This window comes from Aythya ferina (genome assembly GCF_964211825.1).
Source record: "Aythya ferina genome assembly, chromosome: 16".
Taxonomy (NCBI): Eukaryota; Metazoa; Chordata; class Aves; order Anseriformes; family Anatidae; genus Aythya; species Aythya ferina.
The window spans coordinates 3993586-4011689 of record NC_140315.1 but is presented as its reverse complement, the minus strand read 5'-3'; the positions used below and the strand labels follow the sequence as shown (position 1 = coordinate 4011689).

General features: G+C 40.1%; 1 protein-coding gene across 8 annotated transcripts in view; it reads left to right on the top strand.

Moving 5' to 3' along the window:
• CDH4 (cadherin 4) overlaps window positions 1-18104 on the top strand; it is a 663903-nt gene that overhangs the window by 482607 nt on the left and 163192 nt on the right. For all 8 annotated transcript variants that reach the window (XM_084537932.1, XM_084537933.1, XM_084537931.1 and 5 more), the window contains one exon: window positions 3402-3625. In XM_084537932.1, the coding sequence (XP_084394058.1) occupies window positions 3402-3625 (224 nt within the window). The remainder of the gene's footprint in view (window positions 1-3401; window positions 3626-18104) is intronic.

Genomic DNA, 18104 nt, shown 5'->3' with positions numbered 1-18104 from the left:
CTTGTTTAAAAAATTAAACTTAATTTCTCTCAGGATTTTCTCTGTCTCTAGTCAAGTTTGTTTTAAACTAATGGAAGTAATTAGCAAGGCACAGAGGGACTTTGTCTAAGAGGTAGCCATTTTTAGATAATGGAGCATAAAAGTCGACACAGTGACATATGACACCAGAGCAGCATATTGGAGCAATGCGCTGTGTCTTAAGCAGATGTTTAAGTACTTTGAGTCCTGAAATCACTACATACATGTATAGGAAGGGATTTATTTTATTTTTTTCTCTCAGACTACTAGTACACTGTGGGGCTTTCTTTTAATCTCAATAAAATCAAAGTAAGCTCTGAATTGTTTTTAATGTGCAGTCATTATCACTCCTTTCTCTCTTCTTCAAATGTCTTTTCTTATATGATATGTTGGTACTTCAGGAGGTATAGATAGAAGTCGCTTTTTTGCACTGCCATTATATAGCAGAAGAGTGCAATAATACACCAATTGATGTACCTTCTTTCTAATAATGCTGATGGCATAGAGCTGAAAATAAATAACGCATTAGCAGCGAAGCACTCAGTGTGTTCGCACATATTTGTTATAGCTGTGAATGCAAGGGAGATTTTCAGAAGTTCCTGATAGATGAAGCACAGCAGGGTGGTCTCGAGGGGTGGTGAGACCTTCCCTGCTGGTATCAGCCACCTTGTGGGTCTCCGAGGCCGTCACAGCTGCTCCAGGTGTCCAGTGCTGGTTCTTGCAGCTGCCAGTGACTCTGTGTGTGACCTCATTCAGTGCTTTCATGAGTTGCTATATTTCAGGCTAGTCTAAACTAAATGAAGGCAATGGACAGGCTTGTTGGCTATGTTTTTACTGTTAGTGAGTACCGGCACAGGTCTGAGCACTGGCCTGGGATTGGCCCTATGGTCAAGTCAATGATAGCACAGCAGAGTTTTGGAGTTAATGTGGTCCATGCGTTATTCTCAGTCAATCATTTAGAAGTAAAAGAGGTAAGAAGTTTTGATCTAATGGAGATGAGCCGTTGTGTGCTAGTTGACCTCAAGGCAGAGCACTGACTTGAGTGGACTGGTAGTCATTGGCACCAGTTGGGCTTGGCCCATGAATTTCATGGCATGTGAAAATTTGAGAGGCGCCTGAGCTCCAGCTCTGGCAGTGCTGAAGTTTGAAGCCTCAGCACGGAGTCATAAATCTTTTTAAAGTTTTGCTTCAAGTTGTATACATGAACTTTGAAGTTTGAGATGATTTTTAGCTGCTCTGGGAACCATGAAAGTGTAAGCCTTCATGGTTTTTTTGTGTCTTCTTTCTTTATTGAGCTTGGTGGAAGTCTTACCTTCATAAGACAGAGATCCTCCACTCCAGATTGCTGAATCTTCAGTCTTCTATCTGCACCTTGCTCTGACACTCACTGACTGAAAGCAAGATGCCAAGAGATTCAAACTGTGGTCAAAGTGGCAATTAAGTTATATCCTGTCCCTTACAACAATGGTGGCCAATGTTTCATTCAGACTGTGAGTAATGCAGGAGATGCTGCTTCCTATTACACCGAAAACCATTTGTTATGCTTCTGGAGATAGAAAGCAGAGATAACTGGTCAAATGTCTGGACTAAAGCATTTCAGATGAGATAGACATGGAGGTTATTTATTGCAGGCTGAATGACAGTGAAAGATAAAGACAGGCAGTTTTGATTTCCAAAACAAAACTAAGGGACTTTTGTTTTCCTTGGCTTTCCAGAATCTAGAGCTGTAGTCTATAATGATGAAATTGCTTAAAAGCATTACCCACACTTTTTTTATATACTAGGTAACATTAGCCATCTTCTTTTTTGTAAATCAGTGTGTGACAGTTACTTTGTGCTGAATAATTTACTATTATATATATATTATATGCTATAATATATATATATTTACACACATAAAGAAGTACTAATGTGGCTTAAATAAATACAGAGCCTGAAAAAGCCTTTGTAGATGTATGGTTATGGCATGATCACAGCACCCCAGTTATGGAAAGAAGTTCCACCACGATCTGCTCCTCTCACTTCTCTATGGGATGGTGGTACTGGGGGCTTTTCAGTTAGCAGTTTCCTTGCTCCTTTTTCTTTCCCCTTTGGCATCCCCTGGGTGTTTTCCTTTAAATCCAGATTAGTCCCTGATTCAGCTCAAAGCAGCACTGCACAAGCAGTCAGCTATGGTACAGGGAGAAAGAGATGGCTGGGGTCAAACTGGCTCCAGGAGCTCCTCTAGCCTGGATTGCCTCTGCATCCCTTCTCCCACCACAGCCAGTCTAAGCAGGACTCATCTTACCTTGCTTTTCTTCTGCAAAGTGCCTGCCAAGGCAACATCAAACCTGGGCTAGATGGTATTCCTTATCTTGGAGCATTGCTGCAAAGCTCTCGGAAATTGCAGCATTACAGAGCTCATGTAACAGGACTAGCTAGGAAGCTGTATATCCATTCACACTCACTTGAGATATTTTTACGGGTACAATATGTTTTCTTTCACCACATGTGTGTTCCACCCCGTGGATTACTTGAATGGCAGAAAGTGTTTTGTTTCCTATGTGATTAGCTGCAGGTTCAATTTCTATCAGATTTGTCAATTTTGTCATACAATAGTTTGGTTTTTTTCCAGCCTAATGTATGTGACATGCTTCATAATGCCAATAAAAACAGTTTTCAAACTAGACTGTAAATGAATTTGACCGAAAAACGCCAAAAATAAAAATACCAGCCATTGGGGAGCTTGGATCTGACAGTGTAAGCTTTTAAATGACGAGTTGTGGTTTGTGAAGCAAAGTTTTACAGTTCCTCTTTGCTGTAGCTGCAGTGTGTGGAGTGGTCAGCCAGGGTGGGATGGGAGCTCTGGTTGTGGGTACCTGCTTCCAGCAGTGAATGCGCTCCCCAAAATGGTTTTAGTTTTTCTTCATGTAATTTTTTTTTGCCTCTATATTTCTGATAATGGAATTGTTCTGGGCTTTTAAATTTCAGTTAAGAATGTGCAAATAGGCTATCTGGTAAGTAGGTTATTGAAGGGTTAGGGAAATGGAGAACATTTCGTGCAAAAAAATACCCACAGTGTGGGTAATAGACTCCAGTCGAATTTAAAAGATAATGGCAACAAGGGAGAAATCCACTTGTAGAAATGGGGAACAGCTGTGTTTGAGATCTAATGAAACTGTATCAAATACTTTAAAAATGGCTTACAACTTCTTCCCCTGGGAATGGAGATAAAGCACAAGAGCACTCCTGAAAGGTCGAAGAAACAGTTAAATCATTTCCTTGATGGTTATTAGAGATATAGAAGACATCAGTGAAAATTAAATGTCTGAAACTTGTATTTGATTGCTTTTCTTATCACGCCAATCTCACACGTTTCTTCCATCTCTTGCTCTCTGTTCTAGTAAAATTTAATAACTGTGCCGGTAACAAGGGAGTTCGGTATGAAACCAACAGCTTGGACTTCAAGGTGAGAGCAGATGGGACCATGTATGCTGTCCACCAGGTGCAAATGCCCTCAAAGCAGCTGATCCTGATGGTGACCGCCTGGGATCCCCAGACCCTGGGCAGATGGGAGGCGATCATCAGGTTTCTGGTGGGAGAGAAGTTGCAACACAATGGACACAAGGTAAGATATTTTCAGAACTTGTTTTCCTATTTCATTCTTCGTTTGTCTCTGTTCCTTAAGCCTTTAAAAGTCACGTGCAGCATAGGATTGTTTGTGTCATCTGGTCTGTGCTTCCAGGGCATGTGTCCAGGTAGAAAATGGCACAAGCAGCAGCAAATTTCATGCAAATATTCTTTGATCCTCCCTGATGTAAATGATTTTACGTTGCCAGTGGGGAAGCTTTCTCTAAGCTCATACTTTTGTATATTTAAATAACCACTTGGATCTGTTATGTACTGCAGGTATATGCTATTATATACCTTGTGTTTGCTTCTCATTGCTAATACTCTACCTCAACTTGAAATAAAACCTGCAGACAGAAGGTGCCTCTCTCTCTCTAGAGGCCAAGTCAACCATAATCTTGAAAAACAAGGTTAAATTCAGATTTCTATGTGACAGTGTAGTCCTGGAGTCATGCACTGTCTGCTTCTGCTGCGCTGCAGACATCTCCCCAGCTTTCACAGTGCCTCATTGCTCTCCACGAGCACTCTGCATGGTCCTGCAGCTCCTCAGGGGTGATGCGTGCACCCAGGCAGGGCTTCCAGATGGACATCTGGGCTTGTTTTCTTCCAGAGCAGCAAGGACAGGGAGCACTGCTGCTGCCTGCTAAGGGACATTTGCTCACAGGCTGTGAGCACCAGCAGGGCAGCGACACACAGCGTGGCACCGCAGTGGCAAACATCCCCTCTGCTCAGTGCCAGAGTTCTCCCTTCTCCACAGCTGGAGTCAACACCAGCTCCAAAGCCCGCACCATTCTGTGTTTCAGACAGGAGTTTATCAGTGCTTGCTTGCTTGCTTAGTTTCATACACATAGCTCAAAAGCAGGAAGGATCTGTCCCTGCCCAGCAATCTGACAGCAATATTGCTTCACTTAAATACAGCCGTGGGCTGCACGGTGGCAATGAAATCAGGGACTGCTCCACAAAAACACATTTCTTCTGCTCTGCTCCTTGCATAGCTGTCTCTGGCCTACCTCTTCCATATTATCTTCAGCAGCAGTTCTCCTTCATTTTCAATGTTAGTCTGGGCTGAAGATCATGTGTGACACTGAGTAAACATGGTTATGCTGTCTGCTGCCTGTTAAAAAAAAAAAAAAAAAAAAAAAAACTTTGATGGATGGGCAGTTATGCTTAAACTGCTTAAACACATTGTTATAGTTGGGGTTACCTTTAGCATAAATTTGGCAGGAAATTAGCTGAGGAGCCTGATTTATTGCTGGATCTTGAAGACCTTGCAGAGCAAGGGTGAAGGTGGATGTCACCTGGGAACGGACAGGCAGAGCCACTTGACTGTGGCTGTAGACTGGATTAATGCACGGTGGTGGCTGTCAAATAGCAAGACTGGCCTCTCCTCTCCTCTCCTCTTTGCTGTAGCACTTGGGCAGAGAGGGCAGAGGAGGGGAAAGAATGAGAGAAGTTTTTTGTGTCTTATTGTAAGAATGCTGCAACGTGACAGTTTGCAACATTTGGGAAATTTTTTATTACGTGTGAGACAAGATGGAAAAGACTTGGAGAGGCTTAAATCTATTAGTCACCCGGTGGGCTGACCCCTGAGGTTTTGCATGGCTTAGAGTCATATAAATACATTTCTGCTGCTCTTCAGTAAAAGTCTGGCTTGTGCAAGATAGAGCTAAGCCCTGTATATTATGTCAGCTGTATTTGCTGTTTTCTAACCAAAGAAATACTGCTTCCCTCTAAAAGTAATTAAATATTGAAGGCACAAAGTAAGGTGTCTTATAGACTGCTTTAAATTTCTTCTTGTAGCAGAAAGAAAACTGAGTAAGTACACATTTCTGCTTTAGTAAAATATTTGGTTCAACACTCATCTAATGTTAATGTAAGCTGAACTCTGGTTCAAAATAGAGAGCGTTAAGCTTTTTAAAATTCATATCCCTCCTTTCTAAAAGCCTTATTAGTGTGTAGTTTGAGGCTGAAAAAATATAGAAAACAAGACTAATGACAAGGTCACAAGGAGTTTTATTGTGGGTTCCTATAGCAGGCATTTGACTTCTATTTTATTTAAATGCTTGTGCTTTTTTGCCAACAAAATAATCCTTTGTTTACTAAAGAAATAAATATGATTATGAGTTTATTTCAAAAATAATAGTGTTTATGCTAAAAACAAAACAAAACAACAATATCCAGTATAATATGTTTCAGGCCATGACCCTAATATACTACATTTCATGGCTTTTACTAGAAACAGAATTCACATTTGTTTTTGTAAGGTATAATATGACTCAAGCATAACTACATCATTGTTTTAAAGACTTTTCACACTGTTGTGGTATATTAAGGGTATGGGGATGGCAAATGCAAGAGAGAAAGGAGGAGGTAACATGAGAGAGGGAGAGAGACCAACTCTTTGTTCTAGTGCGTGCATCCGTTTCCATTTTACTTGGTAAATATGTGACTGATTTTGTGAAAATGCTAAACAGCTCCCAGACATTAAAAATAATTGGCATGAAATCTGCCTTACTGCACCTAGTGATCTCTGTTTGCTGGCACCTACAGCACAAACAAGTCCTTCTGGCTCGCTCGCCCAGCATCTGTGTTTCAGGGTGTTTCTCCGTGACTGGCGGCCCTCAGCTGGGGCAGCTTCACTGCACCAGGAAATCTTGCTGCCCCTCTTCTCCTTCCTGAATCATCATTAAAAGGCCAAATCTGAATTTAGTTTATGGTTTTCTATGGATTAAAGCTTCAAGAATATATGATCATCACACCTTGAAAGGCCCTTGTTATACATTTGGCTTCTTGTGGAGGTTAGTACAGAGTAAAATGGTTAGTACGGAGCGAATGCTATAGGAGAGTTAATGTTGTTGAGGTAGTAGCCAAGGTTGCAGGGGGCCAGAAGCAAGGTCTCTGGTCTACTGAAAACTCAGTTTGTCATGAAGGACCAAGCCTTGTCTTCCATAGCCTGCCTGCAAAAAGCAGCCTACTTCCCAGGAGGGCTCAGATGAGAAGACCCTCATGAACGCGATCCTTTGTGTTTGTGGTCCTTTATTATCTCTGTATCTAAGAAAGGAAATTCACGTAGCAGGTTTGGAGAGCTTTGCTGGTGGCCAGCATGTCCTCAGGGTGAGTAGCAAATCAGTTCAGGGTAGCTTCTGTCAGGATAGGCATCCCCTGGGGTGCTTTCATTGCAAAATCAGTGTTTGTGCCTGTGCCTCAGATTCCACAGCTGTGCAGCTATTCTGGGTGCAAGCTGGCATTTTGATGGCAAGTGACCCAATACAGTGACAGCTTCCCCTGCTTCTTAATGTTGGCGTAATAAATGTGCTAATTGCATTGAATAACTGAATAACCTGGGCAAATCTGCAAATTTTCTCTGGCAACTGCTTTAAAAAAATAAAATAAAATCCAATGACTACAGTAAAGTTTAATGCTAATAGGATGAAATCATGGCAAAGAAGGTAAATATTTAAAAACACATTTTATGATACATGAAGCATACATTTTCCCTTCCTCCCCAGAAAGCATTTGAAGGTAAACTTTTTGGTTAATACAAGTGGTGTTAGCAAGTCTAAGAACTTTTTTTGTTCAGTCTTGCAGGAAACCTGATAGCAATTCAATTAGAAAATGCAAATGAGGTCACATATTTCCCACAGGAGTGCCGAATTACCCCAGAGGAAACTGAGTGATATTCTAGCATAACAATAAATACTTAAGATAAAGTTTCTTACACTGTTCTTGTCTGGCTGCCTGTTGTTCCAATTGAAAGTATCAGTCAGACCTGTGGGTATAATTTGGAATAAAGAAGCAAAAGAAAGAAAAGAAAAAAAGTTGTTTATGAAATAATATTAAGTCCTTGTAGCTTGTGTCAGCATTTATGAAAGATAAACTTGAGTGGGATAATTCTCCAGAAGAAAACCCAGTAAAGCCAGACCTTACTTATCGGGAATTAGCAGTGCAATGTCTTCGTTCTAAGAGAGCATGCTGTTATGTATAACAATTGGATATTGATTTAACCACAAGTCCACAGATGAAGATTATGTCTGTGAACAGTGACATTGCTGAAGACTTCAGTCTTCAGAGTGCCCTCTGCTTCTTATTTGCAGAAACTCGAGTATTCCGAAGTGCATGAATGCATGTATAGCCCTTCGTGCTCCACTTACCACACTATCCCCATGTCCATACAGTCCAAGCTCCTTGTCATTCCTTGCTGCTCCATATCCTTCACTCCCAGTGCTGCTTTGTCTCGTCTGAAGTTCTGGCCCACTCTTTCATTTTGAGCTTTATTTTTCTATGGTTGCATGCATCTAAAAATGAGAAGTCATTTCTGGCATTTTTTTCTTCTTTAGTTTATCCTGTTTCTCTGTTGTTCTCTATGAATTAAAATTGGGATCACAGAAATGCAGCATAGAAAGGAATTTATAGCAAAAGAGCTTGGATATCCAGGATAAATTCAGGACATGTAGGATGACAGTCATCTTTGCTGCTAGTGATTTACTTAAGAAAAAAAAAAAAAAAAGTTTTCTTTGATTTTCTTTTCTTTGTTTGTGTAAACCTAAATTTCTCATTGTCTTAGCTTCTCAAATTCTGAGCATGGAAATATGTAAATTTTTGTTAAATCTGTTAACTGTAATTTTCACTGTTAAATCACTGGAAATCGTGCAATTAAAATCTTGCAAATATGTGGATATGCAGCTAGTGTTTAAAACATTGAGAAATATTGTCAAAAAACAATCCTTGCTTAAGCCTAGCTTGTGTTTTATTATGTCTCATCTTATTTGGGGCTTCTTTCATTACTGAGGTAGGAATCCACATCCATACAATATGAATGTGAAAAGCTGATTCTTACAGCCAGCTTTTTTGATTTAAAGCCTTTAAATAATCATCTCTGGCATTTTACCTAGCTGAGATTTTAAATTCCAATACAGCCTTTTATTGCTGATCACAAATACAAAGGTCTCCAGGCAAGGAAAGGCTTATTCAGCACCGATCATGTTTATGACCTCAGTTATTGTGCTAGCCAGGATGCTCTGCACAGGGCCTGGGAGCAATGAAGACGTATCCTTCCCTTGATGGAAGAAAATGACATCTTGAGCAGGAGTTGTGCTTCCATTGCTCCCGTTTACCCTGACACTTTCAAGTGGGTGTGCTTGGAAGGAGCAGGGGGGAAAGCTGCCTCAATTATTTCCCTTCCCTTCTTCCCCTGTATCGGGATGAGGTATGATACATGGCATCAAGGGGATGGAGTTTATGGCAAGCTGTGTTATCCCTAGAGAGGGGATGAAGAAAAAGGACTGTATTTCTCATCCTGCCTTTTTATAGCCCTATTTATGCATGTTTTCAGGACCAGCTCATTATGCTGTCCAATGGATGCCCCAAGACTGCCCTGTTTGACCACTTCTGGGGGTAAATTAATACATTAGTATCATATAGCTGTTACCAGTGAAACTGATCATGGTAATTGTGGAAGTCTGCTGGAGACACATCAGGTGAGCCTGTCTGACTTCATGCTTAAGTGAATTTGAACATCTAGCATTTACTCGTCGCGTGAGCAGAAAGTGCTGTTTGTGACAGCATGTGAACTTTCTTGACCTGATTTTCAGGTGTGTTCAATCACATTGCCTTGCACTGAAACCAAGATAAGATATGACATACAGGTGCTCATTGCCTTGGAAAATCAGCCCACTACGTGAACTTTCTGAGCACTGCACTCACTGCATTTAGTTCTTAAATAGTCAGCATCTTACCAAGGGTCAGGCTCAAAGCCATACTAGAAAGATCATCCTGAAGTGAAATTCACTCCAGATCTGTCTTCCTTCAAACAAAAAGAAGTCGTAAGGATCGAACTACCTACACAGAAATAAGTCTTTGCTGATAAAACAAAGCCCTCGGACTGCTGCGTACTGCCTGCCTGTGATGTACGCCGTGCCTTCGCGAGATCAAAGCGCTTGACCTCTGGTTTCACATTCTTTGTTGTTAACTGCTTGAGTCTGACTGCTGCTTCAAAAAAACATTTTGGACTGAATCTCCTAAAAAAAAACTCTTCGCTGTTGTGGTGATCCATGTTGCATGTAAACACAAGTTTGAGTAAAAGACAAAAATGCCTTCATGCAGCCACATCCTTTAGAGAAAAAAAAATAATAAATAAATAAATAAATAAATAAAAGCCTTCGTCAGGGGCCCTGAGAGTCCATCTTTCTTTTCTTCTGCCCAGCGAGACAGTATCACTGTTACAAGCTCAGGGTGAGGAAGAGCTTTGGATCCTCCCAGCCTCTGGAGGTCAGGTCCTTGCTGGTTGGATGCTGGTAGTGCAGCGGCTGCATGCTCTGCCTCTTTGGCATCACCAGCTGAAGGAGCAAGGAGCAGCAGGCAGCCCCGAGTGTCCAGCATAGCCGGGTGGGTCAAGCAGGCTGTCGGTACCACCAGGTAGCAGTGGGATTTCAAATACTCTCTCCGTCCAGCAAAGCATTTAAACACTCACTTAAATTTCAGCATGCAAATGGGGATAAATTGAATGTGTTCATGTGTTCAAATTTAAGCATATGCTTAGGTGCACTCCAGTACTGGGGAATAAAAGAAGAACAGCCTTTCCTCAAGAGCCTCTTGAAATAACCAAAGGATAACTTGAAAGGGCAAACTCGCATGCTAGCACTGGGGAGAAGTACCAGAATGAATTACTTTGCTTTGTGCTAAAGGAGCAGTGGTGCTTGTGATCTCTTAAATCTCTTGTGATCTTTTTACTTGCAAACATTATGAAGAGAAGGAATATTGTTACATTTAATTCGTTATGATTATTTTAATTCATGTAGCTTTTGAACCTCGTGGCTTTAGAAAAATAAAAAGAGATTAAGTAATGTTTCACAGGATTGTTAAGGGGTAGATTTTCTCCTGCTTCTTTCTGTGATGAAGTGCAGTTGTAATGGGCTGAGTTCTAGAAGCAACAGAAATGCTTTTTGGAGCAATTTTGAAAATGTTGCCCATAAAATTACTCATTAGAAGTTTTATTGGGGTAGAAGAAGAGGCTTTCCAGCCCAGATATTTCATGCATTTTTCTCGATGAGATACTTGCAGAATGAGAGAGCTAATATCAAGCTACAGTAGTGTGTCAGTTTAGGGTTTTTTTTGTGTGTTTTTTTGTACTTTATAATATATGACAAGATCCACCACCTTTATTCCTGTCCTATAGATATCAAAGCAGGTAACATGTAGAAGAGCACATAGTATTATGCAATTTAATAGCCACACTCTTGAGAAGTACTTGTAGTTCTGAAGCCATTGTGTATGGCTTCTTCCAATTATGAGAATGACATTAACTTGAAGGTAGAAGTGTCTTTTTGTAAACACTAGAAGATAGAGTACAACAGTAATTTAGATGTTTCTTAAACAATCCTACCTAAGAAGCATTGCAAGATTAGATCTTACAAAGGGAATGTGAAAAGGTCAAGTTGATGTGGGGAGCTTTACAAGGAAACAGCCTCATCAGAACTTTTCATGTTGGGATAAGATGTTCAAGCCTTAAAATGAGAAAGAAAAGTACATCAAGAGCTATGCTTTGTAGATGATGTCATCTTCTTCTGTTCATTGAAAGCTCTTGTAATATTCAGAGCCTGACAATGACAAGAAAGGATCACAGGTGCTTGAAACCTGTGGGAACCATAAAAGATTCTACCAAAGGCAGAAAGATTTCTTATGTACCTGCTTTGGTATGCGATTCTTCCACAGAATGGAAGAGGAAGAGTGTCATTTGAAATCTTGAAAGCCATGCACAGTACAGGCAATACCTCTAATCATCGGTGCAGTGTGGTACTACAGAATAAGTTTCAATACAATGCTGCCTCTCCAACCCAGTCAAGACTCCTCTCCCCTTAGACATACATTTTGCATTTTGTGACTGTTTGGTAATGTGTTTGTTGCCTGCAGGTCTCCATATTCTGCTAATACAAAAGCAAAACATCTGAGGTGCTTTGGTGATGTTAACCAAACTTTGACTTAAAACAATGATAATTTACCAAAGGTTTGGGCAAATGAAAGGTGTGGGTGAGTGCAGGTAATTTCTGAATTTCAATTAAATGGATTAAATTGTACTGGGAAATCAATGTGTTCTGTCCCAAAGTGGGTCTCCTGGTCAGCAGCCACATGAAAAGCCATGCTGGCTCAAGACACAAGCGTGCACGTTGGCTGCCATCTGTGTCTACAAGTTACTTATCTGCACCACTAACCTTGTTAGGTTTTCTGATCAAAGAGATTAAACAGCATTTGTCATTTTGAATAAGAGTCTTCTGTGGCAACCTCGTGAGCTTTGCCGTGAGCTGGTGGGTGTCTTTTCTCTGGAGTCCAGACTTCGCATTTAATTACAGTTGCCCAGTAAAGGCCCTGCTGCATCTTCTGCAAAAAAGCGATCTTTTCCTGCCTCACTTACAAACAAGCATTATAGTCTACCTGTTTGAATATTTCCTGGTTTCACCTTGTATTCTTTTTCAGCTTTTTTCTTGCTTTGCAGTCTCTACAATGCTAAAGAAGGTTTTGGTTCCTCAGTCACTCTGATCACGTTTTATTAGTTGTGCTGGTTAAAATTTTCCAAAGCCTGCAAAGCCAGCCAGGTACCTCACAACCCTAAATCTGCATGCATGCATCGTTTTTCAGAAATCAAGGAACACTGCACATTCAGACAGTTGCTCAGCTTTGACACAGACTCCTTGTGTGGTTGGCATGCCTGATGCATGTGTGTGCATTTTACATGGCTCATTCTCCTCCTCTGGGGGCCATAACTCTGTTCGATTTTAGTCAAACTTTTCCTTCCGTGTCAGCTGATGTGTTCTGGAAGCTCATGCACTTGCCAAATCTGACAATTTTTCTTACTAATTGACTCTAATGTGAACTGCTCTATGCAGCCCCACTGCTAACTGATAAAAAAAAAAAAAAAAAAAAAAAAAAAAAAAGTAATGAATTTTTGCTTAACTAGCTTATTTAATTACAATGTTTTATACTGTAATTGTATGGTTTCTATAAATGGAGAGGTAATTTTGTTTAATGAGTTCCTAACCAAACATAACATTCCTGACTGTATGTAGCCAGATTTGATAAAGGTCACAAATGCTGAGGTTCCACTGTTTGCTTTTGTAAGTCGTGATGATCAAACAGCTTGATTTGGCACTTGAAATATCCTGTCAGGATTGGTTCCCTCTATTCCTGTTTACACCAGGAATTATTAGTATAGTTTTAGGAGCAGAGGGGGTTCTGCTCTATATCTGAACACTGTTCATTATCTTTAAAGTAGAAGTCTACTGCCAAAATCACGTCTCATTGTCAATTAGTGGCTTCTCTGCAAACACATTAATTTAATGCCCCTGTTGAAGTACTGTGCACATTGGAACATGTTGCTGCTAAAACACTAGTTTTTAGAACGCTTTGACACAAATCATTCATGAATAGCAATTTATGTCTTGATGGCAATGGGACGTGATATGATGCTCTCTTTGATTAAATTTACCACTGTGCTTAAAACTATTAGTAAATAGAGCTAATATAGATAGTCATTGCAGAATTCCAGGAGGTAGATAAGGAGAAAAACAAATTATGGATTCCTTACCTGCATGGTTCCTAAAGAATACCTTCACATAGACAGACTGTAATAAAAGAAAGTCTAAAATAGGAAGTCTCATCTTCTTAAAACTATACTTTCCTGCCTTCAACTTTGGCAAATTCAGCAATGGCCTAAATACAAAAGAATCAATTACCCTAAAATAAATAAATTTGCCTTTTGTTCTGCAACCCTTTCATTATACTGTATGAAAACACAAAATGAAATATCTCTTTCTGCTAGAAGATCAAAAACTGGGAAAATGGTGTATTTTGGGAAAAAAGAGCTCATTCGTCCTCCACTGCCATCCCTGGTGTCAGCAAAATGTTGTCTTCTTAGAACAGAATTCATGCAACTGTTTATTTAGCAGTGCTCTCATGTTTCCTTTGTTAAGGAACTAAGCTATATTTTCATTGTCTTATTTTGTGTTTGGTAAATACCATTTCCTCCTGTCCTTTTCACAGCTACCATGGAAACAAGCAAAAATGCTTCAGATTAAATATTTTTAAATCGATTTTTTGTGGTAGAAAATGGTAGAAGTTTTCAAAATGTATATTGATAACAGAGATGAAGGTGAATATGTTTGAACAATGGACTAAAGCTGTCTTTGTATCTCCTAGCATTAATAAAAGTGTATTAAAAACACGTACCCTCAGTTAAACGCTAGGAGTGACACTTGAAACAAAGCAAGCCAAGTATTATTTCTTTCCTGAAAAATGTCTAGTGCAAAGTCTTAAAGATTCTGTAAAAATAATAAGACCAGTATATAAATAAAAAAAGTTAAATCGTAAATAATACTGATACTTGGGGAATAAAAGCCGTATTACCTCACCTTCTATCACAGTTAGATTTTATTTCAAATGCAGGAATAGTCTATTTTATTGCTGAATCCAGAGCATCCATCCATTTTGCGGATTGAGCCCTATAAAATTAATAATCTCTAACAAACATACCCTAAGACGCACAGTTATTTATATGCAGAGAATGGTGGTTTATTTACCCAAACATTAGAGTGATCCAAAATGTTCAGCTAAGCAGGAACACAAAATATGATATTATATTATGTAAATGGGTTTGTGATACGCTCTGCTGGATAATAACTTCCAGATGTCTCTGTAGCCAGAGGCTGACGGATATCAAAGGCAGGTTGGCTGGGAGGGGAGACATGCCAGCTGGCGAGACTGGCTACTGCTAAGTGTAGCGGAAGGTGAAAGCTGGTATTTCTTCACACTCACTGGTTTTATTTATGCACTAGTGGAAAGTCAGTGGTTCACAGCCTTCTTTTCACTAGTACACATAGGGTTTGGTATTACAGGGAACCCACACATCCTCTTCTTACTATGTATTTTCTTCAACTTCTTTTGCGAGTGGGAATTGAGCTTAGCCTGAGTTTCCCAAAAATTAAAGGTCTTAAGCCACAGACTGAAGTGGCAAGAACCTAAAACCAGCCACATGGCTATTCCCCCTTGTCTTTTATTGCCAGTGCTAAATGCAGGCAAGGAGTCTCTATGAGCTCTCGGTGTCATGGCATAAATGGGCTCCATTGGAGCACCTAACAACCTCACCCATTTGGAGCAAAGTTTGCTAAATCCATTTGGCGTTCAAGCCTGAAACCCAAGTCCCTAGGGTTGTAGATAAATGTCCTCTTCTGAATGCAGCAGGTTTTATTGCATCGTTAAATGCAATGCTAGACTGAAAAGGCATTGAAAATTACTCCATTAAGATGCCACTGAAGTCACTGGCATGGACTTCAGGAAGGCCCTACACCTTCTGTAAAGCGGCCTTTGAGAAGAAAGATCTCTGCCACAGTCCTCACAGATGAGGCTGTGCTACCTTCAACTTCACATTACTTTCTGAGAGCTTGACCTGCCATTTCAGTAAAAGGTTTTGAGTTCACCTCCGTACGTCTCAAGTTCATTTTAACTGATAGACACCCTATAAACACAAGAGTTGCAAAGAGAATTAATTCTGCCACACTGTCCTGCAGTTTATTCTCCGTGTATTAATGACTTCCTGACCAAATACAGGGAGGATGTGCTCTGAGACAGACTCCCTGTCCAACCACTGCTCACAATGAATACTGTAGATGCACTTTTCATAGAAAGAAACATTTTATTAGCAGAAGATGCAATGGCTGCATTTTGATTTAACCTCAGTGGTGGTGTCCATATCTGTATGGATGACAAGCCCATTGGAAGAGTCAGTGGAACACCTCAGAGCAGCACATAGGTGATCCCAGGTTTGCAGGATGTAGGTTTTAAATAATACAGCTAGCACGGAGTGGTTTGCATTGCTTCCTTAGCAAGCTTTAAACAATTCTGCCCTAACAGGAAGACTAAGGCATTAGATCATGCCAAATCCAAATCCATAAGAAATTTACATCTCAACATGGTCTTTTGTCCTATTGTTTTTCTTCATCCCACACTTCGTAATCACTTTTTCTCTTTGAACTTGAAGATTTTCATCCATTTTGGTTTAGCTGTATTTCTCTAGCTTATCAATGTCCTGAAGTAATAGACAGGCATAATTACTAAATTATGACAATTTTATATCATAGAATCGTATGCTTGTTTAATTATCTGTATTGCCAAAGACCATGCTCACATGTTCTATGTTTGGTATTTGATCGTGTTGTAACAAATTATAAACGTCACCGTGTCATTTTCAGACTGGAAAGTGGATTTAAATTTCCATTTGGCATGTGTTTCTCTTTCTGCTGTAGAATGAGCTGTGGTATTGCAACTTGGATTTCATTACCCTTGTAGCCTTGCTAAAGGGATATCTCCAACATGATGTAAAACAAATTCAGTTGTTCCAGACATATTAGGTAGTCCTGAACTGTGTTGGTTTGTAGATGCCATTTGAAAACCACTGGAACAGAGTTCGGGAATCATGCTCAGTGACAGTCTTCCTGGCTTGTGTCTTAAGGAGATGATGTGACTCTTCATCAGAGCAGAGCATGTGGGCTTTGAACAGAAAATCTGCTTTTCTTGGTTTCTGGTTTTTAGTTTCTGCCTAAAACCAAAGTTCAGATGCCAGAGACCAGGAAAAGCATGCAGTATCTTCTGGACAGATTTCCTGACACGCAAGAAGGACGGTTCTTCTAACGGTATGTCTGGTGAATTTGATGTTGAGATGACATGGACTACAGCTCATCAGGAAAATTGGGAGCCGTAGATTTGTCTTCCCTGTGCTCATGAATGGATCTGAGATGTGGGAGTTGCTGAAGAGTAGGTTAGGCTGGAGGCATTTCATGAATACTGGCAGTGTTGTTTGTTGGTGTAGAGAGGATGATTTTATGCATAATACAGACATACTTATAAAAATCCAGTTGTGCAAACGCAGCCTTCAAGTATCACGTCAGGGTACAGCTTTAGCTTCTTTCCCTGCTCTGGGGATGCAGCTAGGGCAGATGGAGGAGGGATAGACAATGCTGTGCTGTAGTAGAACCTCCTGCAGCTAGACACAAGCTCAGTCTCAGCCTGCATTGATGGTGCAGAGCATCTCTTTGGTGCTGCTGCTGTCTGCTCTGCTGCTGAACTCAGCACAGTGGGAGCAGATCCTAACACATAAAATGGTCTTTCTGAGGCTGTGAGTGCAGAGTGAATTGGAGGATATCATAATTCCTGTAACCCAATAATTAAGACACTAGGTGGAGTTTTGGGAAATCATGGACTTCTCTCTATCTTGCTGCAAATGCCTGTCATCGTTTCTTCATGCATAACAGGGTGAAAGCACCTCACAAAGGCAACAGGAGGGAAACCACCCTAAAGCAGCAGCACCAGATATGGTTGATTTGATAGCGATAAGGACTGTGGACAGATTGTGTTCTGATGACACTACAAAAGGTAGAGGAATATTTTATCTTTCAAAGATCTCTGCCTGAGATTCTGGAAAGCATATGGCCAGTAAGGCAATGAGAGAAGGAGCAGTTGTTATCTCAGTGAAAACTGTTATTCAGCAAAAACAGAATTTGAAGCTGTATTTTATAATTAATTTAATTTGGTGTCATATTTTTTTTTTGAGTTGAACTTTAGATCCCTGAAAACTCAAAAGTACAGGAGAGTTTTCTGGGGCTCGTGGTTAGTTGTTGCTGTTATTCCAGAGATGCTCTTGGATGTTTCAGTTAGAGATCTGAATAGTTCTGGCATTTGTACTCACCAGACTTTGTTACTGCATTTGTCTCACAGCTTTTAAACAGCAGAAAACATGTACAACGTATTTAAACAACACCAGAGAAATTAAGGTCATGAGAATGCATCGTCAACAAATGAAGATAAAATAGAACTGTTGTTTAAAAAAAAAAATGTTGTTGCAAGATGCTTTTGAAATTCTACATACCAAATTCAGAGTCATGTTGATGATTTATTCTAATGTAGGAAAACATCATCAAGAGTGACAAGCAAGCTAGTCACTGTCTAGTCACCTGCCAGCAAATATTTCATAAAGACTAAAAAGGCTGGTACTGCCTTGCTGAGCTGACACTAATTATTTCAGTATACGCAGAGCTTTGGGATTCATGTTAATTCTCAAGTCTGTCTTTAGTTCAGACTCATTCTACTGTGTAAACTCAGCAGAGCACAAATTATTTGACCATCCTTTCATAATCTGTCCCCACGCTCGCTTGCCAATTATATAAACTGATCCAAATACCTGCTCTCAAAGGAATCCCATTTGGGAATCACAAACCAATTAAAAAAAAAAGGGGGGGGGTGGGGGGGGGGGTTGTATATCTACTTTTCTGTAGCTCTTGTCTGGTAGTCCTATTTCATGTTGACATTCATTTCTGAGTATCTTCTTGAGATAACATTGTTTTCATCTGTGTTCAGAAAAGATATCTTTCTGGTGATAAAGCCCCTTTTAGATGAAAACTCTATCGGAAGTCACATATTGCATCCCATAGGAAGAA